This window comes from Octopus sinensis, linkage group LG3, assembly GCF_006345805.1.
Source record: "Octopus sinensis linkage group LG3, ASM634580v1, whole genome shotgun sequence".
Taxonomy (NCBI): domain Eukaryota; kingdom Metazoa; phylum Mollusca; class Cephalopoda; order Octopoda; family Octopodidae; genus Octopus; species Octopus sinensis.
In genome coordinates this window covers 139,665,537-139,689,401 of record NC_042999.1, presented here as the reverse complement: position 1 = coordinate 139,689,401, position 23,865 = coordinate 139,665,537, and the positions used below count along the sequence as shown (strand labels likewise).

Sequence of the window (23,865 nt, the reverse complement as noted above, 5' to 3'; positions counted from 1 at the left end):
TATAAGTTATCTACCATGATCTGTAAATTTATCCCCAAATTCTGTACAGTGTTGTGTAAATTCATGTATTCTCATCCAAAATAGAGGCAAAAGCTAATGTTCCCTTGGAGCAAGCTTAAAAATTAAGCGATCCCTCTTTCCATGAAATCATTAGTAGCCTTGTTAACTCATAAAAAAAGTGTGTGTATATATATGCATGTATACCTGCTACCCAGCCAAAAAGGAGGCTGGGTGGCAGGTATACATAGCCAAGATTGAAGTGGAAAAGAAGTTTGCCAATGTCCAGCAATGTGAGGACCAAAGAATAAACCCCTACACTTAGCTTTTGTGGACTTGAAGAAAGCCTTTGACAGGGTCCCCCGATCCCTTGTCTGGTGGGCGATGCAGAAACTGGCTATTGATGATTTACAGAGAGGCTTTTAGGTTAGGATTAGCAATGAATACAGTGAAGAATTCTGGGTAGAAGTTGGCGTCCATCATGGTTCAGCCCTCAGTCCTCTTTTATTCATCATAGACCTCCAGGCAATAACTGGAATTCAAGACGGATTGCCCCTGGGAACTCCTCTATGCTGATGACCTAGCCCTCTTAGCAGAATCACTACTGGAACTAGAAAAGAAATTTTGGGTGTGGAGGCTAGGTTTAGAATCAAAAGGCCTTAGAGTCAGTGTAGCAAAGACCAAAGTTCTAGTAAGTAGAAAGCAAACTCACAACAACCCCCTTAGGTAAGTGGCCCTGCTTGATCTGTAGAAAAAGTTTAGGTAGAAACTCCATAAGATGTACCCAGTGTAAGCTATGGATGCATAAAAGGTGCATCAACATCAAAGGAAAATTAACCGAGAAGATAGCTTTCGTGTGCGGCAGATGCACAGGGGCAAGAGACATCACAGATATTCAGAAAACAGATTCCATTACACTCCCGGGGGTAGAAACTAGAAGTAGTTGATAGTTTCTGCTACCTAGGTGACCAAGTTAGTAGTGGGGATGGATGCTCAGAGAGTGTTACCACTAGAATAGCCTCGGCAAAGTTTAGAAAGCTTCTTCCCCTACTGGCGACAAAGGGTCTCTCGCTCAGAGTGAAGGTAGATTGTATGACGCATGTGTGTGAACTGCTATGCTTAACGGCAGTGAAACATGGGCTGTGACTGTGGAGGACATGCGTATGCTCAAAAGAAATGAAGCTAGCACGATCCGCTGGATGTGTAATGTCAGTGTTCATGTACGACAGAGCGTAAGTGCCCTGGGAGAAATGTTGGACATAAGAAGCATCAGATGTGGCATGCAGGAGAGACGTTTGCGTTGGTATGGTCATGTACTATGGATGAATGAGGAGAGATGTGTGAAGAGGTGCCACTCCCAAACTGTTGAAGGATTCTTGGGTAGAGGTAGACTCAAGAAGACGGGATGAGGTGGTCAAGCATGACCTCCGTACGCTGGGCCTCACACAGGCTATGACGAAAGACCAAGACCTCTGGAGATATGCTGTGACTTCAAAAACCGACAAATGAAGTGAGTTCATGTCTTGCAGGACAGCCTGCTGTGCTAACCTTGGTTTTTAGGGCAACCTGCTGTGCTTGAGGAGACCTGTTGAGTCAAGTACATCAAAATAAAAATCAAATAGATTATTTTAGTTGTAATACCTGTGCCGGTGGCACATTGGGCCTCACAGAGGAAATAACGAAAGACTGAGACCTATGAGATATGCTGTGACTGCGAAGACCTGACAAATGATGTGAGCTCATGCTCGCAGGATGGCCTGCTGTGCTGACCTTGGATCGTAGAGTGATCCGCTCTACTTGAGGAGACCTATTGAGTCAAGTACGTCAACACCATCAAATGGAAATTGTAGTTAAGATACCAGTGCGTCTGCATCTCAAGCATGGCATATTGCTAAAGGTATTGGTCATGTGTCATTGTTAGGCCTAATGCTCGAAAAGTGCTTTGATGTACCAGTTACGCAACACTGGCACCGGGCATATTGCCTCTGTGAGGCCCAATGCTTAACAGGTGCTTATTATGTGACACTGGCATCGGCCATAACTACGATTTCACTTAACTTGACGGGTCTTCTTGAGCACGGCATATCACCAAAGGTTTTGGTCACTAGTCATTGCCTCCATGAGGCCCATTGTTCGAAGATCATGCTTCACCACCTTGTCCCATGTCTTCCTGGGTCTACCTTTTCCACAGATGCCCTCCATGGTTAGAGATCAGCACTTCTTTATACAGCTGTCCTTGTCCTTATGCATCACATGACTATACCATTGCAGTCTTCTCTCTTGCACACATCTGATGCCTCTTGTGCTCAACATTTCTCTCAAGGTGCTTACACTCTGTTGTACGTGCACATCCAGTGAAGCATGCTAGCTTTGTTTCTTTCAAGCCTATCACAGCCCATGTAGCACAGCTGTTTGCACACAGGCATCATACAGTCCATACAGCAAGAAGAACAAGGTCATCAGTGTAGAGGAGATCCCAGGGGCAGCCTGACTTAAATTCCTCTTAAGGACTATGATGACCAAAGGAGGCTGATGACCGATCCTTGGTGAACCCTTACTTTTACTCTGATTTCATATGTACCCTATATATATATTTTTTTTCAACATTTGTCTATTTATTAGCAAATTCTCATATAAAATAATATTTTGTTTTAATCTTGGAATTAAACTTTTGGCCAACCTTGTATATATACATATATATATATATATATATATATATATATACTAGCAGTATAACCCAGCATTGCTCAGGTTTGTTTTTTAGTTGTGCTTAAAATGGCAGACTTAGATGTCGCATTAACAAAGTTTTGACATGGTTTCAATCTATGAATAAAAGTATAGTGTGGCGATGCTCGAGTTTGCTTTGAATGTGCTGCAAATGTGTAATGCCGACTTCAATTGTTGGTATTGTTGGTTAATATTCCTTCTATTAGCATTATGGAGAAAAAAATTACACATAGATTTAAAGCAAAATGAAGCTCAAGTTTCGAACTGCACTGAAAATCTATTAAGAAGTTAACGCTGCAACAGTATTCATTAAGAAAGAGTACACAGCAGTCAAAAAATCGTTAAAAAATAGGAATTTTCATTGAAAAAAAGCACCTTTTTGATGTAAGTAATTTTTGGTCTTAACATGGTCCAATTTGAATTTTTTCTTCTATGGAATATATACTAGCAAACCTCTTATACTCTCAATTTTGGTCAACTTGCACTGCAGGGTGTCGGGGGAGATAGTGTTAGTTGAAGGCCACTAAACCTGCCACACACACACAGACAACTTCAGCTTTATATATATAGATTCATTTATAAACACAGTTAATATAAGATAGCCGATATAGTATAGTCGTTGATGAAATATGGTTACAGCACTTCGCGATAGACGTTCTTTGTTCTTCCAGATGGAACCAAAGCAAATAGGTTGTTCTGACTACCGACTCAGGAACATCCAACGTATAATTGTCCATATGAGAAACATGACTCCTGCAAGTGAAGCACTGACATGGATAATGTCTTTTTTTATTGACATTAGTTATCTCCCTTGCATCAAGTTGAAGCTCAAATTTCGAACTGCACTGCTTTTTTGATGTAAATAATTTTTGGTGTTAACATGGTCCGATTTGAATTTTTTCTTCTACGGAATGAAGAGCAAGCCTTTTACTATCATATTCTCAATTTTGGTCAACTTGTGCCGCAGGGTCTCGGAGGAGATAGTGTTAGTTGAAGGCTACCAAACCTGCCACACACACACAGACCACTTCAGCTTTATATATATAATATATATATATAATATATATATATAATTTCAACAATTGAGGGCAAAATAATTAATTATTAATCAATTTCACCAAGTGTTCAGTATGCAAAGGGACCATTCAAGGCGAATTCAAATTATTACATTATATAAAAGGGCTTAGTAAAATAAATTACTTTGCCGCATACTGAACTCATTAGAAATAGCAGCTAAAAAACTTTTTTAAGGCTATTTCTAATACTTAAAGAAAATCTCTCTCATATATAGTGTTTGCATAATTTAACTCACAAAAGTTTGGGGGTAATGACATCGAAAAATCAAATGCTAAGTTATTCGAGAACGTACGTTTCAAGATTAGTCAAACAACATTTCTATGATAGAAATGTTGTTTTGACTAATCTTGAAACGTACGTTCTCGAATAACCTTAGCATTTGATTTTCGATGTCATTACCCCCAAACTTTTGTGAGTTAAATTATGCAAACACTATATATGAGAGAGATTTTCTTTAAGTATTAGAAATAGCCTTAAAAAAGTTTTTTAGCTGCTATTTCTAATGAGTTCAGTATGCGGCAAAGTAATTTATTTTACTAAGCCCTTTTATATAATATATATATATATATATATAACGAGAAGCTTTATGAAAATAGACAAAAGACGAAGGCAGGTGGAAGACAAACAAACAATTGTATTAGTATGGTGCTCAGGAATATAAATAAAACAAGTCTTTTACGTTTCGAGCCTACGCTCCTTTCGGCCTGGTCTGTATGGTGTTGAAATGTATTCATAAGGCGCATATTGGCATCTGTCATTATGCCCATTTTTCTTACAGTAAAAGTTAAAATTTATTTAAATATTGCATAACATAATTTTACAAATCTATTTAGAAATAGCAGAGATAATCTGGCATTGCTTGGGATTAAAATGACAGTTTAAAAAATTTTTTTTACTTGTTTCAGTTATTTGACTGTGGCCATACTGGACCACTGCATTTACTCAAACAGAAAGAAAGCGGGTGGGAGGGAAAAAGAATGAAAGAAAGGGAAGAAAGAGGGAAGGAGAAATAAAGAAAGGGAGGGATGGAGAAAAGAAAGAAGACAGACTAAAAGAGAAACTATTACCAAAGGTGAGAGAAATTATATGCAAGAGAAAAGGGAGAGAATCGGTTGAAAACTGCAGTTGTTAGAAAAATAAAACCCATGTAAAACACCTTTATTCCCTGTTTCTCCCTTTACGCAGGAGCGCTGGGCAAAAAATTATAGTGCATGACCATCCTTGGCACACAAGTGATGTGTGTGTAACGTTTGGCGATAATCAGTTGAAAACTGTAGAAATGCATATGTATTACACAGACATTCTTTGTTTTATATATACTAGCAAAGATACCTGGCCTTGCTCGGGATTAAAATGGTATAGTTCTTTATTGTTTTACTCGTTTCAGTCAGGTGACTGCAGCCATGCTGGAGCACTGCCTACTAATTATTCTATCAGTGCCTTTTGCCGAACTGCTAAGTTATAGGTATGTAGACACACCAACATCGGTTGTAAAGCAAAGGTGGGGGCATATAAACATATATACGACAGTGTTCTTTCAGTTTCCGTGTACGAAATCCACTCACAAGGCTTTGGTGGGCCAGAGGCTATAATGTATATATACAAGATAGAACAGAGGTGTGGTTTGACGTGCAGGTGTACTTCTAAACATTAACTAATTTGGCTGGTATTTCTAGCACGTCCTGTTACCACTGAACAGATATTTGCAAATAGCTGTTACATGGTAACAGCACGTGCAATACTAACCCTTATCAGTGTGCGCAGTAAAAAATCTGATTAAAAATAATCAAGAAGTTGCAAACGTTATTGTCGGGCCTCTCCTATCATTAATAATATCTAATACAAGTTACCGCCCCTTGTATCGGCTGACATGTTTGTTGATATTCAGAAGTGCCGTGTTTTATTTTTTAGTATAAAATAGGATCTTTTCAGTTTGAGGGCAGTTTTTTCTAGCGGTGTCATATGAAATTGTCACCCATAATTATGACCCTAGTATTGATCTATTGCATTTCAATCTGTTTTAGGGTTAGAGTGGGGGGGAGGGTATCTTGTTTTTCTTCACAAATGTAAATAAACCCAATCTGTTTCTTAAACGAAGGGCATATTCATACGGCACAGAATATTTTCACCTCAATAGACGTCATTGATTGGTTGAAATAGCAGAAATTGAAGAAAAAAAACAACAAATATCTTACAAGCTATAGAATTTTCTCAATAAGGCCAAGAGAAAAAGATGTTTTATAAACACATTCTACCAGTATACGAAGTTTAAAAGTTTACGTGGAAAGTATTTTTAAAAACTGCTGGTCAAACCGAAAAGATCCGATCTTTTCATTTCCCCCGTCACCCCAGAAAGCCATTAAAAAAAATCGATAAACCGATTCCTTATGCCCATAAGTTATGGGCATATCCGTTCAAAATCGCTAAAACATAGAAATTTGTACGCGGTGCGTGCGTACAGCTATCTATCTATCCGCTCAGTCGAAGTCGACTCTCGGTTACTCGTTGGATCAGTGTCCTCCAGTCAGTTCTTTCCTGGGCCGCTTCTTTCAGATTGGCTATGTCTATTCCGGTATCACTCTTGATGGTGTCAAGCCAGCGGATTCTTGGTCGGCCTCTTCGTCTCTGAATGGTCAGTGGCGTACAGCTAGATACGCCGAATAGACTGCTAGCTGTTTTTTGATTGGACGGAGATAATTTTACCCTTATCAGTTGCATGCGCGTGCGCGTTTGCAGACAGGAAAGGCGAACATAATTTCCGAAAACAAAGAAAGGGATTTAGCACAAAACGAAGAAATCTTTATCTGTAAAAAGCTTGAGTCTTGTTCTTACCCCATTTTATAGGTAAGCACACCGGTACCTAAGACAATTCAAGGCTAGAACTCACGAGTCATACAGTGTTTCTGCACTACCTTGATTAAGTAAGAACTTTTTATTGAAACACCGGAAACGAACAACAAGCACATAATATGAAGCTTTCAGTTAGCAGGACTGTGCACATGTCATAGTCGGACAAAAAAAAGGAGGAAGAAGAATGCGAAAAACTCGAATTTTGACCGTACCACAGCATGATTTTGAAAATACACATAACCATTGTTTGTTGAGTTCGCATTCAGCATGAGGTCGAATCGTTCGCTATCTACATAGCAGGTGACAAGGGTACTCAGATTATTACTTATGGTGCGTGAAATCTTAATTTGATTAGAGTTTGCCCATAAAAATACCTTACGGGCTTCCCCATTCAAATTGAATTACAACCGCTTTCTTTTAGCCTTAACTTCCACATAATAAGCTCTTTGTTTGCTACCGCAAATAGATTGGGTTTTCTCACTTCACAAATGCCCTATGTTTTTCTAACTTGAATCCACTTTCCACTAATTAATTAGCCCGTGCATCAAACACCACAAAAAGCCTTTTCCCGTGTAGGCACTTAGTCATCCTGTGCGTGAACATGGCACTGCGTTTGACCTTGAACGTGTGCGTATATGCATGCGTGCGTGTACTGGCCAATGCTGCTGAGGGACATACGTAAACATCTGACGTTGGATGCGCGGCCTTGGATTTGCGCGTACTAGATAATTATAAATTAAGATTCGATGCGTTAATTAAGCATGAGGATGCATGCTTTGGCGACCAAACTCAAACGCTTTTCACAATTACGCTTCGTGACTCGATTTCCGTTACTGACCACAAGTTTTGTTCATAAAATTCCATTTTACCTATCACTTTTACTTGGGTTGCCCGGTTATATTTTTGCCTATCAACTCATAAATTAACACTTACTTAAAGCATCTTCTGCAGTTTGACACCAATTTTTTTGGTCTTTTTGTGCTCGATATCAGTTCAAGATTTGATTAACCAAAGTATTAATTAGAGAATTTGTAGTTCAGCATCATTTTTTGAGTAAAAAATAGACGTTTTCGTGTTTGATATCACTTTTTGATTACTGCTTCTCTTGAGCAGCCAACGTTTTTTTCACCAACCTACAAGCACAGTAAACAGTTTTTGTGCTTGAAAACCTGAAACCTGTCTACGATTTTTTTTACTGTTTTTAAATAGCCCTTTGTTTTCCATTTGGGTACCGTTTCTGCCATTATCGTTTTGATTATTGCTTTGCCATTACTTAAAATCGTGTGCTTATCGGTTGCCCCAAACTATCTCACTTAGTCCACAAAAATTAAATCCATTTAAAGTTCACTTATTTCAATAAATTGCCAAAATGCCCCCAAAGAAGAGGGTCCGCATTGGAAGAAGGACGGCTGGTGCAGAGGCTCATAGGGCCAAAAGGGCCAAAGAGGCACTCCAAGACAGAGCTACTCGATTAGCTCTGAATGCCGCTGCCTTGGCCAACGCAAGGGCAGCTGAAACCGCAGAACAAACACAGGCCCGCCGTTCACGAAATGCCGCTGCCATGGCCAATGCAAGGGCAGCCAAAACTGCAAAACAAAAACAGGCCCGCCATTCTCTAGATGCCGCTGCCACAGCCAACGCAAGGGCAGCTGAAACCGCAGAACAAACACAAGCCCGCCGTTCTGTGGGAAAAACTCCACGGAAACAGATATTTGTAATTGCTAATTATCAGCGCCATGTGATGTCTAACATTGCTTCGTTGTGGAGGAATAGAAAACTGTGTGATGCTAGTATTAGTAACGGTTCATCTGCTGTGATGGTAAGTATATTGCTTTTTAAAACTTTAGTATTTAGAAATGCCTCCAACATAGTTGCTGCACTTGATAGAACAAATAGATGCCCCCCACAATTTCCATAGTGCATATTCAAGAAAAAGAGTTTTAGTGCATAAAAGCATGTAATATTTAAAGTAATCTAGTATATGTTACAAAAGATTAGAGAAATATTTTAGCTATAGCAGAAAACATCACTGTATATAAAAAGTAAGTTAGCAGTGCAACTCAACCGAAATTCAGGAATCATGCTAGTGAAAATATTCTACATGATTACAGTAATAAAACATACGAGAAAATACAAGCTTATGGGAGGCCCAACTTTTTGAAACATTTTTTTTTTGGTAAAAAAGTACATCTTATATGCCATAAAAAATATGTTAGTTCCAAGTGTCCAGTAACACAAGTTTCTCTTTCTCAGTGTGTTTTATAATATGTAGTGTGATGGAGGATAAGGGCAACAGAAAAAGAAGCAAACAGGAGAAAAAAATACAAAAGGCCTTACCTGTTGACCTTGGCGAAATCAGCAGTCACTCTCACGAATTAAACACGTCTTGTCTCTCTGCTGTCTTTGCTCAAACTGGCCACACATGCTTCCTGCCCATGCATGCCCCTGTGACTCTTCTGCCGGCCCCTGCAAGCCTTACCTCTGTCCACCTCATTTGCAATCCCCTCCACCAACACCACATAGCTCCATCACAGCCCATAACACTACTAACACCACATGCCCCCTACAACTGGCTTTCCCACTCACTCCTCGCTCCCAAACTCACACCTTAACTGGTTTCATAATCAGCCAACCAGGGAGGAGGGTGCCGCTCCCTCTGTGGTCACCGTGCGACCCCGGGACTAGCCTGAGTTCCTGGCATGCTGCTGCTTGCTTCATCTTCTTGCCTACTGAGGCATGGACAATCTTCCGTACATCCAAAATGTAGCGTGGCACACCATTGACAGAGACGTTGTTCTTCGAATTGATGGAGGTTATTCCCTTTCCCCATCGTGATGTACACCATACGTTTGGGGGTTTTACCCAAACTTCTTCTCCGACCTGCACAAAGGCATGCTCTTCCTCTGTTCCGGGTCACATTGATGCAGTACATGGATGCCTCCACTCGTACCTGAATATTTCCGTGTGGCACCAACTCCTCAGCCTGTCCTGACTTGGGCGACATATTGTACCAAAATACAGCCTCGATTGGTGAAATGTGGCCCCTCTCTGCCATGGTCTTGATGGTACGATGATGCCTTTCCACCACCCCATTTCCACTCAGCCGGTATGCCATCCTGATGAAGGGGTTCACCTGCCACCCATCAAGCATTTCTTTCAGCACCTCCAAGCGAAATGCAGTGCCATTATCCAGAAGCAGTTCATCCACGGGGTCTCGTTCCAGGAATATCTCATTTAATACTTTCACAATTTCCTCTGCGGTCCCTGTCTTCATCTCCTCCATATGGCCAACCGCCCCGGTCCGCAGTCAACCATTGAGAGGTATGTCCCCTGCCAGTAGTGTGTTATGTCCACCGCCAGTCGTGATCCACTGGAATACTTCCTGCCTCATGTTCGCCCGGAGCAGAGTCGATGGACTGCCACCTGTCACAGCTGCTAACCACGCTCCATCTTGTTACATCAGAGTCAACTTTCCTAGCTAGGAACAACATCCTGTCCACCCCCATGTGATGCATGGTATGCAATCTCCTCAACTCCAAGTCACTCAGATGGCATACTGCGGCCACAGCCTGCTCTGCATCCTCTGGCACCTGCAACCAGACTCGCTTTACCCTGGTCAGGACGTCTGCCTTGTTCTCGGAAGGCACAAAGATCAGCTACAGATTGAACTCAGTGGTTAGTTTACGCTTTACCAGCATCTCTGCGGCCCCTTTGGTTCGCACCCTCCGCTCAATGGTGATGACTGCTGTCACCCAACCAAGTACAGTGGCCAAATCAGTCCTGATTTCTATGGTGTGCAGCCCCCACTTCAAGGCTAGGTTCACTCCCTTCAACACAGCATCCAACTCCGCCACATTGGTATAATTGCAGTCATCCGTCTTCCTGAGCCAGGCTGCATCTTCCACCATGACGCCTCCCACTTCCAAGACAACCCCTATTGCGATGCTACTGGCATCACACCATACAATCCCACTCTTTGATTTGGGAACATACCAACTGCCCCTCACTGGATCCTCTGCTCTCACTCTGATCAAGACTTCCTGTATCATGTCGGTCGTCTTCTCCCCCACTCTATCGTTCCACTTCACTCCTTCGGCTCGTCTCTTGATGAAGCTACATGTTGTCCGGAGCCATCCTGCAATCGGGTAGTGTCCCACCAGCTTCCCACACACCAAGAACAGATCCTGTCTACTCATGCTGGCACTCAGTTCGAGGATCTCGTTCCCTCGCTGGAACACCAATGTGCCGGCCTTATCTCTCCATAGCTTGAGGCTCAGTGCAGCACCTTCCTCTATTGCCTCTGGTAGCTTGGCGATCAGTCCCATATTCTTCAAGTGGCCTATGACCTCCGCTGCTGGCATTACAGTTTCATCCACCAGAATGTCATTAATGTACGAATTGGTGGCCTTTTTAACTCTGTCCACCTTTCCCAGGATGGCCTTGAGAATTGTTGCCATGATTTTTGGCGCTGAATTCAGCTCGAACCCCAACCTGATCAGACAGTATGTCCGGCCCTTATACCTGACAAGCTGATACTTCCACAGTTTCTCAGCCACATGTACCTGCAAGTATGCCGACTTCAAATCGACGATCGTGGAGGCCCCTGTCATCTGTCTCCACACTCGCAAGGTGTCTCTGCAGACATCTGTGGCCTCGCCGCCTGTATGACATGATACGTGGTTGTTCAGCTCTCGGAAGTCAAGCACTGGCCTGACCTTATGCTTTGTGGTCTGTACCACCGCCATCAGTGGCAGGACTCTGCTCTCTTCTTGATCCCAAGGGATCAGTATGCCCTCCTTAATCCACTGCTCCACATCCCCCTCAAACTCACTTCTGGCATCTCCTTTTAGGGTATGCTGATAGCAGCCCACTTTATTTTTTAATGTCGGGGGCTCTCCCTTCCAGTGCCACTCCACTGTCCACCTCTGGCCATCGAAAACAGCCCGAAAATCCTGGTCTTCAATGGCGTGTGCAGCATACTTTTCTTCATGGTTCTCATCAGTGCACAGTCTCGCCCATACATGGGTTCCCCGCAAACCTGAACGTTACACTGGCCTTGTTAACAGTGACACCTCCCAAACGGGTGATTGCATCCATCCCCATCACCACGTCAATCTCGTCCACCAAGTGGCCAACTACAATTGCTCGTAGCGTCAGCCTTATTCCCTGCACCACAATCTGCGCATCTGTAATGCCTTCACAGTGTACTTCTCTTCCGTTGACTGCACTTACACTGCTTTCTGCACTCCACGTCTCTACCACTTTTGGAGTCATCAGGGTCGTTGTACAGCCCGTGTTCGCAAGGGCTTGCGACATCTTCCACTCCACCAGAATGTCGACTACAGGTAATGACGATAAACGCACCTCTATTGATCCAAAGGGACAACTACCAGTGCAGTAGTCTCCCTCAGACCATTTCCCCGCAAACATTCGCTGGCTATATGTCCCGTTTCTCGACACCAGTAGCAAATGACCTCAGGCTTGGGTGACTCGCAGTCTCATACCATGTGCGGGCCCTGACACCGGAAACTCTGTCCTTTGAATGATCGCACATGTTCTTTCTTTGACCCCTCTCTGCTGCTCTTTCCATGGCCACTTTTAATTGTTGAAGTCGCTGCTACCAACGTTGTTCTGCAGCACGAAACTAGCACGCGAGCCCGAGATACAATGTCTGCCATCACCATCGAGTGAATATTCGGCAGCTTCTGCAACTCGACCGACATGTGGTCAGGAAAGCCAGTCACAAACACCAACTTAACCGTTCGGTCCAGCGATTCTCCCTCATATCCCGCCAGTTTAGCCAATCTCCTGAGTTCGTTTGCAAATACGTCAACCTGTTCCCCAGTCCATTTTGTTTTCCCCAGGCGAGCGTATGCCTCGAACATTCCCTCTGCAAAGGCCTCCATCAAACGGATTTCTATTTTCTCCACGCTAAGTCGGTCCCTCTCTTCCATTTCTAGGTACAGCGCCAACGCCGAACCATCCAAGTACAGCGGTATAAAACTCTATAAGTCACTTATACCGTGGAGCTTCACCACCAACTTCATCTTCTTCAACCAAGCGACTACATCTGTGTCACTGCAAAATGGTTTGATCATATCATTCAAAATACGGACAACACTCATCATTCTTTTTTTTTTTTTTTTGTTATGGACCGAAATAGCTTGTAGTGTGATGAAGGAAAAGGACAACAGAAAAAGAAGCAAACGAGAGAAAGAAATACAAAAGGTCTTACCTGTTGACCTCGGTGAAATCAGCGGTCACTCTCATGAATTAAACATGTCTTGTCTCTCTGCCATCTTTGCTCAAACTGGCCACATGTGCTTGCTGACCACACGTGGTTCCTTCACACGCACACCCCTGTGACTCTTCCGCCGGCCCCTGCAAGCCTTACTTCCGTCCACCTCATCTGCAATCCCTTCCACCAACACCACATAGCTCCATCACAGCCCATAACACTACTAAAACCACATAATATTTATCAAACAGTTTCTTAAGATTTTTAAAGTTACCTGTACATCATATTGATATAATTTTTTTCAAATTGCTAATAAAGATACACAGATCAAAATAACTTTTGAATTTTACTAATCTTTCATTAGAGACAATTGCTTTCCTGTTTGGAATTGAATATTTTGGGGGAGAAAAACAAGAAATAAAGACTTACTCCTTGATTTAAGTTAAGTTATTAGCATGTTTTATCATTTACTTTGTTTCAGGTACATAAAGTTGTCCTGTCTGCTGTGTGTCCAAAACTGTTGTCAGTATTTAGTACAAATATCCCCTCTCGCAATTTTCTTGAAATTAACTTTCCAGAGGAAGTAAGTACACAAGCTTTAAATGCCTTTGCTGAATACATGTACAATGGATTATTAGATCTTGATCCAGATATTTTACATCAGTTGAAAATCATTGCAAAACGTTTGGACATGAAAGAATTTGAACAACTGTGTGATAGTTGTCTTCCATATGAAGAATCTCAACCACATATTTCAACATCTACTGTCTTAGGTGACCATTACAACACACAGACCGAACTATCAGTTCAACCACCTCTACCATCATCATCATCTATCATTTCAGTTACATCTCAGTCTACTCCATCCATCACTACACAAGCATTTGATATTAAACAAGAGCCTTTTGAGACTGAATTACCACTGGCTAAGAAGGATAAAGTTAATGTCTTCAGACAAGAATCTGAGATTGGATCACTGAGTAGTAGTACAAAAAATAACTTTTCTGAAAATTTTTGCATGGCCCCTAGTTTGAAAATCGAGCCTGTAGGGCCTGAAGATAACGAATACGGTCACCTGAATAAACATTTTGATACATCTACAGTTTCAAATGAAGCAGCAACAGATATAATACATGGAATAACAGCTAAATTAAAATCTAATGTATTTGAAAGTTCTCTAGTTTCTAACTTATCCCTTGCATCATGTATTTTAGAACAGATGTGTTCTCAGTCCAGTCCCATAAGAGAAGACCCTTCAAAACCACTAAATCAAACTATAACAACTCAGTCAATTGACAGCAATGTGACTTCTGGTAGCAATGAAGGTGTCTATCCTGTAGGACTTTTTACAGCAGGAGGGGACAGTTTACCATTATCATCAACACAAGTTACCAATGTCAAAAGTATAAGTTTATATAAAGCAAATGACCTTACTTGACACCATAAAAATTAATCTTTCGATTGTGCATATATATATATATATATATATCTGACTGAGTATTTATATTTTGATAAATAATTATATTTGTATATTAAAAATTTCCAAAATAATTGTTTTGTTTGATTTCTCTGAAAAAAAAACCTTTTTTTGTTTTGTAAGAATCTCTTTACAAATTCAATAGCTAACAACCAGATTACTTTATTGTTGGATTTTTCTATAGAATACCTAAATCCATAAAGCCTTTGCACAAACTGTTTATAAGAAAACAAGATTTCTTTATAAGTTATCAACCATGATCTGTAAATTTATCCCAAAATTCTATACAGTATTGTGTAAATTCGTGTATTCTCATCCAAAATGGAGGCAAAAGCTATCCCTCTTTCTATGAAATCATTAGTAGCCTTGTTGACCCATAAAAAAAAGTGTCTATGTATATATATATACATATATACACATGCACATCATCATCATTTAATGTCCATTGCCCAGGCTTGCATGAGTTGAACAATTTGACCAGGGCTGCTCTTACATGCCACATAAAAGTGTGTGTATATATATATATATATATATATATATATATATGCATGTATACCTGCCACCCAGCCAAGAGGGAGATTGGGTGGCCGGTATACATAGCCAAGAGCGAAGCAGAAAAGAAGTTTGCCAGTGTCCAGGAACATGAGGACCAAAGAACTGAGCCATTTCAGATTGCAAGACAGTGTGTGAGAGAAAATTGTGATGTCACAGGAGAGAAATGTGTCCGAATGGATGATGGTGCACTTGCTTTTAATGATTCTGAAAAGAAAGAGGCTTGGAGAAGCGATTATGAAAGACTGCTGAATGTGGAGAATGAATGGGAGGAGGAGAGCCTGCCAAATGTTCACCCAGTAGAAGGACCAGCTATCCGTATAGACAGCTCCCTAGTAGATAAAGCAATTAAGGGTATGAAGCCAGGAAAAGCCCCCAGCCCATCAGAAATCACTGCTGAGATGCTTAAAACATCTGTTGCTGTAGGCTATGGCCTAGTCACCCACATTGTAAACCAGGTAGTTCATGATGGAATCATACCCAACGACTGGCGTAGCAGCACCATGGTCAACTACTACAAGGGTAAAGGTGATGCTCTAGATAGAAATAACTACAGAGGTATCAAACTGCTGGATCAGGTAACGAAGGTCACGGAGGTGGGTCATAGCCCATCTCATCAGGGACAGAGTCTGCTTAGATGAGAGGTAGTTCAGTTTTGTGCCAGGTGGAAGCACCACTAATACCATATTCCTGGTTCGACAACTGCAGGAGAAATACCTAACCAAAGATAAGCCCCTGTACCTGGCTTTTGTTGGCATGGTATATAGTTATTTTCTGGGTTCAAACCCCACCAATGTCAATTTTGCCTTTCAGATGAAAAAGGATCAATAAAGTGTAAGTGTTTCGGTCAATTTAATCTCTTATTATAAAAGGCAGATATTATCTGCCTCCCTTTGGGAGTTATACAAATCTACAATATAGCATTTCTTCAATTACAATTTACCTAGCATTTTTGAGAGTACAATGCATCGCGTCATGCCAGGTCCAGTTTTTAAAATTTAAACTCCAATTAAGCAAAATTTACAGAAAACTCACATTCTGGTGTGTGTGTCAAATGCTTTTCTTAGTCTGGTTTACACCACACGCAAACGCACACACACAGTGGGCAACGAATAAAATGAAAGTAAATAGCGACAGAGTGATTTGAGGAAGACTAAACTGAAAGTATTTCAACCACTACTCAAAAAATAAAAAAACACAGCAAACAGAAACAAATAAATACATAACCAATTACTCCTCACACAATTTCTTCAATTAGAATTTACCTAAGATTTTTCAGAGTACTTCAGTGGGTGATGCCATAAAAAATTTCTTTCAATTTTACCACCAATTAAGACAAAATTCGAGAAAACTCAATATTTTAACATATCACTCCGAAAGCATTGATGTACATGTGTGCGTGCGTGAGTGTGTGTGTGTCATTCCTCACACACACGCATACACATACATATACAACTACACACAACTACATACACATACAACTACATACAAACACGTGTGTGTTTGTTATTAGTAAAAAAGGCGCCAAAACTCAACTCACTTATCATTCCAACACATTTGCAAAGACACACGGACGGACAGAAAAGGTAAATTGGTTTTTATTTTACTCTGTATATATTTTATTATATAATATTATATATAGATATATATGTATATATAATTGCAGTATGAACCAGTGTTTATGTATAAACAGACGACACTTATATATAGTTACCAAGCCGCCCGAATTTACCTATTCATATTTAAATGAGAATATCAGAGCAAATCTCTTTAGTACATTCGTGAAAACACGTATTATACTTCGTAAACACTTCAACTACAGTTTTGTACAAAAATCGAAGTGTAATTTTAATTCCGTGAATTATGGGAGATTTTTTTCCGAAATTTGTTCCTATTGTGTTTTCAAAATTTGTAATTCTGACAAAAAATGGATACGAATTTCATTATATCAAGCAGCGAGTCAGAATTCGAAGGATTTTCTACTGAAGACCTTCATAAATCTAACTCTATGACTGAAAAAAAAAAGCATCTTTGTATAAGAGTGAAGTTGTGTGTCTGTCTCCTACGATTTAGATTCCTAACTACTCCCACATTTTGCGGTGCAGTTTAACCAAAAGCGGGTATCTTATAGTCGTGATTCATATCGAGCCCTTCTGGGTATTAGCGTGCGTCTACGATGAGTCTACGATTTAAAATAAATTTACCATCATATTTTTCCATTTTAATGCATTTTTTTCGCTTTTATAAAAGGGAAGTAACTCTCTAAAAATATCTACGATGTGTCAACGATTTAAAAAAAATTTACCTTAATTTTTTTTCAATTTTTAATGCATTTTTTTGCTATTTTTTGGCTATAACTCTCTAAAAATGCTTATATAGTTATTTCCCTTACAACCCGAGCAACGCCGGGCGATATTGCTAGTATTCTTATAAAGCATCCCAGATATGAATGGTATTATACTACAAGACCAAGATATAGATACAACATTGAACCTAGCTTGTGTTAGATTTAAACGAGGCTTCTATCTTTAACGTTTTACATTGTTCAGCCTATAAAAGTGATGAAAACGGTAATTTTGAAAGAAGTATCTATAAAATTAGGGTAATTGTTCAGTTTTAAAAAGTAAATAAAAATTGGGGTGGTGGGGTTTAACTAGTAAAAGGACATACATAAGTCAGCATAAATACCGGATATTTACTTTGGAATTGAACAGAATGGTATGTGCAAGACCAGCAGGACCGCAATTCATTGTTCCTGAAATCGAAATCCTTTTTTAAAAATAACATACTACCTGTTTTTGGTACCCTCATCATACGGATCTTTTCCTTTTGAACGGCAGTTTTCAACACAATTTCTAGTTAACTAAACACTTTTAAACTTCGTATACTGATAGAATGTGTCAAAATAAAACATTTTTTTTCTCTTGGCTTTCTTGAAAAAATTGTAATTTGTAAGTTTAACGTAGTTTAATTTTTCGAATTTGCTGCATCTAAAACTGAGACAACATCCTGTCACTAACCCTAAATTTTAGCCTTTTGGGTTTTTTTTTCTTAATTGTTAAATTAATTTAATTGTTACGTGTGTGTCTAAAATTATTCGTTTTGTTTTTGTTTTGAGCTTTTGCTTTCTTTTTTTTTTCCTTAATTGTTATCCTTAAATTAATTTAACAATTAAGAAAAAAAAAACGAAAGGCTAAAATTTAGGGTTAGGGTTAGTGACAGGATGTTTTCTCAGTTTTAGATGCAGCAAATGATTTTAGCTCAATACAGGGCATAGGATTGGTTAAAATTCGAAAAATTAAACTACGTTAAACTTACAAATTACAATTTTCTCAAGAAAGCCAAGAGAAAAAAATGTTTTATTTTGACACATTCTACCAGTATACGAAGTTTAAAAGTGTTTAGTTGACTAGAAATTGTGTTGAAAACTGCCGTTCAAAAGAAAAAGATCCCATCATACCCTTAAAACGTTATTTTACGTTCTTCTAATAACTTTCAACCGAATTTGTACGAACATTTGTTATAGGATAGGTAGTCGTTGTAGGGTCAACTGGTCACGACTAACTAGCGCAAGTGCGCTCACCGGGACTGCTCTTCTTAAATAGTACCGAATGTATTTATGTTGTGGTATATAGATATAACGAAATTATGCCAGCAATGTCTCATTATAAACTTGAAGGCTTTCTTTCTTGAAGTTTAAAACGAAACTGTTATGATAAAAAATGATCTTACATAGAAAGGGACATTACAAGACAAACAAAAACAAAAAATGTTATATGAGTTCGTATGAATATCGTTTTAAAAATTTACTTAAAAATATTTTATACAATGATTAATTCCCTTTAAACTAGAACTTTTTAAAAATAAAATAAAACAAAGAAAGAAAACGAATAAAAGTTTAAAAGATCGAAACCCGGCAGCCTATAAGGCCCAGCAACTATCTTTTCCTTTCAGCAATGATTAAGCTGGGTTACTAACACCCAACTTTCTCATCACATCCTTCCATCGTTTCTCATATTCTCTCGGTGGCAGGGATTTCCTCTCCAACCCCATCTTGCTCTTCAGATGGTATCTGAAGTAAGACAGCAGAGATGAAGGACCCTTTCACAGAACCTTCCATTCTCGTCCTCCAAACACACTCTTTCAGTACTGCAACCGTACAGTAAAAACATGCCTTACCTTTCTTTGTGAGTCCAGTTGGCGGTATCATCTTTATTATAGATTCAGCTGACAGCTGTACTCGTCCTAGATGCAACAGCACGTGTTCGACGTAACTTATCAAGCTGGATAGCTCCCGACATTGTACAAAAACGTGCTGGACAGTTTCATTGTCCAACCCACATCTTGGACACGTTGGTGACACTGGTACTCCGTGCCTGGCTAACTTATCTTGAACAGGTAAAGCGTTCCTATAGCACTGCCAGGTCAGGGATTTTGGGAAGTTATCCAAGTACCTCGGCCTGAAAGTTTTTTTGAACAGGTTGGCAAGTTGGTTCTCATTAAACCCCAGAGCCCCTCCTAGGACGTCATTGTTTTTTGCCTCTACCAGCCCTCTATAGAACACTGAGGTGGTATTCCTGCTGCCAGCCTTGCTCGTTTTGTGGATCAGCCAGAGTGCCTGACGGTACTCCTTCTGCCATGAAGTCAGGTTATATCTTTTAATGAGACTGGGTTTAAATCTCTCCAAAGAGGCCGGTTGCGGCAAGAACTCCTCCGCCAGCGGACTCCACACCCTATCACCCTCCAGGTGGCACTAGAGATGTCTCAGCCTCAATGCATATATGCGCATCTTCAGCCAGGGTATCCCCAGTCCACCCTTTAATGGTTCCTGGCAGCAAATGGAGCGCTTCACAAGTGGATGTCCTCCCTTCCACAAAAAGCGGAAGAGGAGTCGTTCCAACTTGTTTAGCCACAAATCGGGGCAAGGTACCACGGACAGGCGGTAGGTGATTACAGATGCTATAAACACCTGCACCACCTCCGTCCTGCCCTTCAAGGACAGAGGCCTTCCAGACAACTTCTGTACTATGGCCTCCACCTTCACAAGTTTGTGATCCGTGTAAGGCACAATACAGAATTGTGGACAACTAACACTATTCTTATCTCTTTCCTTAATAAATACCCTATCTAGGTACGATCTGTGTGAGCCGTCGTTGTTACTCCACGTCCACTGTGGAACGTTCAGCTCATCCAGTCGGTAACGGTCTACTAGATTATAGCTCTCTAGTAGACCCTTGAGGCAAGGATTCCCTTTCCTATCAGTTGAGCCCACACTATCGACCCGTGCATCGAGGATAGTGTTGACGTCCCCTACCAAAACTAACGTTTTAGACGTCACTAGAAAGTGCTCCAGGTTCTCGTAAAAACCAGACTGCCTACACTTCTCAGGAGTGTAGACAGCTACCAACCTGAAGGACTGTTTACTCACATGAGTCACATCTAGTACAACCAGCCTGCTTTCTGGGTCCAGAAAGACAGTACTTATCTGTAAGTCCAAGTTCTTCCTGACAAGAACCACTACGCCTGCACCCCCTCCTCGGCTCGGAGAAATAAATTTCTCGTAACTACTCAGAAGAAGCGAGAACGCTTGAGGTCCACTCATCTTGGACTCGGTTACAATAACAACATCTATTCTATGTCATGAGGTCGTTCAGAAAACAAGCTTGTTTCCATCTCGACCCAATTCCACGCACATTTAAACAACTTAACTTAATCATTGAAGAAAAGAAAATAATTTACTCACTGTTGTGAGAAGGAGTATGGCAGTTTTTGTCTACCAGCTTCCCCAGCACTCCCCGTAGCTGCTGGGCTTTTCACCGGGCTCTGGTTTGGAGTGGCTGCCGGGCTGATAATTAGCTTCCCAGCTATTACTTCCTGAGTAACATCTTTTATAGTTTTGTTGTTTACGTGTTCCTGGAGGAGCTTTCCCTTCCACTCCTCCTCTCCGACTTTTGCGTAACGTGTGTCGGGCTCCCCGCCAGTCATTAAAAAAATTTTATGCGGCGATTAGCCCTGATTAAACGAAGTACTTTTTCGTTCTTATCATTGAACGAAATTATTTTGTTAGTCTTTTTAAAACTTTTTAGCACAGTGGGGTGGGTTTATTAAAAAGCTGACCTCCAAATGTAGTGTTAGCTGGGAGGGATTGGGGAATTTTTTGGTGTTGTTCTTGCGTGTTTGCTGTTTTTTTTTTATTTGGGGAGGGGAGTCCGGGGTGCTTTCTTTTTTGCGTTTATATGTCACAGTTGTAAATTTCATCACCGTTTGGTCGTTTTCCTTCTTTCTACTGTTCTTCATTTTGTTTTTCACTTTGTTCTTTTTGCTTTTTTTTTTTGAGCAACGCTCTCCTGTCTCACTTCGTTTTGGGGAGGGACCTCGACTATTTTTTTTTCGTGAAGGTAGAGCGTACATGACCCTTCTCCCCGCACTTAAAGCATCTGGGCCTACATCCCTCCACCGATACACGAATGTATTCCTTCGCCTACGGAGACCCTATCGGGCAAACTTTCGAGTGTCTGGTTGTCCCCTTGGACAACCATCTCTAAACTCTGTCCCCTCCAGTTTGTGGCTTCCTTCATCCTCATGTTCAGGATTGTAATCTTGCACTCCACGTCGTATATCACTGCCGTTGCTGCCCACATTACATCATACCCTGCTGGTATGTCTTCCACAAATATTTTCGCTGTTCGCCGGCCTAAGTATGTCAGCAGCAACATGATTTCCTCTGCGTTGAAATCTCTTTTGCTATGTTAGCAGACTCGAAATGTGCTTCTACTGTAGCACTTCGTACACCTCGGTTAACGTAGCGCACTTTGTTCCATATTGGAGTCATACATTGCTCCACCATTTGATTTTTCACCTCGGAGATTCTTTTTTCCTTGACGTTAAAAACTTTTTACACCACTGTCTTTTCCCGTATTGCCTGTACAGTTTCCGGGGGCGGTTCCAACTTGGTTTCATCACCATTTTTTACAATTAATTTTCTGAACTGAAAGAGCTTGTCCATTGCTACTTCCAGTTCAATGACATTGCCTCCTACGGCTGCCGAAAAACTTTTTTTGTCCTTTTCATTTCCTTTGTTATTGCCGGAAAATCTTTTCTCGATGCGAGGTCGCACTCCATGGTAGTACAAAAAGGGAACTTGTCACAAATGACAAGAAATAAATTTTACAAATGCAGAAATTTTCTGCCCCGTAGGGCGAAAATTACTGTTTGTCGCAAGATAACAGTTCAAATAATAATAAAAAAACACACACAGAAACGAACTTACAATAACAAATAGGCATCAATTGAAATATACGAGCATTGAGAATAAAGCAACCGAAAGCAGTTTAAAATGAGACATTGCTGGCATAATTTCGTTATATTCCACAACACATAAATACATGACTTTTTATTGTGGCCACACAGGGCTAAACACAGAATAAAAATGGACGAAATACAATGTAGAGTTTTTTCTTTTCGAAGTGGGATGGGTGGGACACAAAGAAAAAAAAAACGTTCGATTAATAGGGATCTGTGGGTTGTGTGGTGTATAAAAATATTATATATATATATATATATATATATATATATATATATATTATATATATATATATATATATATATATATATATGTATGTATATATATATATATATAAAGTTCACAGTTAGGTGTAGCCCTGGAAAGAAAAACCTACAAAAAAGACCAAGGTCACCTCAGACAGTTCGAAAATGAACACGAGTAAGTCACCTTACCTCTCGTTGTCTGTTTTGGTTACAGATTTACGCTTAAAATAGTGTCGTCTTTCATACTGACCATTTTTGCCACTTTTACCCACTTTTTATTAAAACATTCGTTCGACAAAGCCTTCCTCTCTATTCTCATCCTCCTTTTCAAGTGGTACTTGAAAAAGTTGACGAGAGACTAACCAGAGGAAGGTGTTTGTTTGCAGTCCTTTCAAACGCGTCCACCACACACATTCTTTCGCCATAGCCATCAGGGTAACGAAAACCGTTTTCCCTTCCCGTTTAAAGGAAGGTGGTGGAACAATATTCACGATAGACTCGGCCGATAAGCGGGCCCGTCCTACACGCGACAACAGCTGTTCGACAAAGGTCCACAGCTCTGAAATATCTGGACACTGCACGAGTGCGTGCAGAACGGTTTCATCGCTCTGACTGCATCTCGGGCAGGATGGTCCGGTGATGGTTTTCGAACCGTGCCTGTAGCTCTTCTCTCGAACAGGTAGTGCGTCTCGATAGCATTGCCAAGCCAGGGATTTCTGGAAGTTATCCATAAGCCCCGGCCCGAACGTCGTCCTGAACAGGCGGGTTAGGAATTTCTCGTCGACGACCAGATTTGCCCCGAGTGTGTCGTCGGACCTCCCCTCCACTAGTCCTCTATAGAACGCTTTAGTCGTTTGTAAGTTGCACAAGTTTGACCCCGGTCGGCAGAGCTGCTGTAGAGCTTGGCGACACTCTTGGTGCCAATCGCCCAGTTTCGGTCTCTTCTTGATCCACGTTTGCACTTCGGTCAGTGAGACGTGCTACGGGAAGGCGCGCCTCACAAACGGCGCCCACACCTGTTCACCGTCATCGATGAAGTTCCAGAGATGTCGCAGTCTCAGCGCATCATCAACCACGGCATGCCCAGTCCTCCATTCAACGGATATTGACAGCAAATGGACCTCCTCACCATTGGAACCCCACCCTTCCACAGGAAGCGGAAGAGTATGCGTTCCAGTTTGGTGATGGTGGCGCCGGGACAAGGCACGACGGTCAGGCGGTAATCGATGACGGATGCGATGTACGCGTTCGCCACCTCCGCCTGACCTTTTAGAGACAGCTTTCTCTCGGCCCATGTTTGGCTGAGAGCGACCACTCTACTCGTGATCTCGTTCCAGTTCTTATCCATTTGGAGGTTCGGACTGAACCAGACCCCGAGCAATTTAACCGGTCCGTCCGT

General features: G+C 41.0%; 1 protein-coding gene across 4 annotated transcripts in view; it reads left to right on the top strand.

The window, feature by feature from the left end:
- LOC115209901 overlaps positions 1-23,865 on the top strand; it is a 49,872-nt gene that overhangs the window by 11,173 nt on the left and 14,834 nt on the right. Inside the window, exon 1 of one of the 4 annotated variants that reach the window (XM_036501411.1) lies at positions 6,515-8,470. The exons of the other annotated variants lie outside the window; for them this stretch is intronic. Within the exon in view, the coding sequence (XP_036357304.1) occupies positions 8,021-8,470 (450 nt within the window). The 5' untranslated portion in view covers positions 6,515-8,020. Of the gene's footprint in view, positions 1-6,514; positions 8,471-23,865 lie in introns of those variants that run through there. 4 annotated transcript variants of the gene reach the window in all.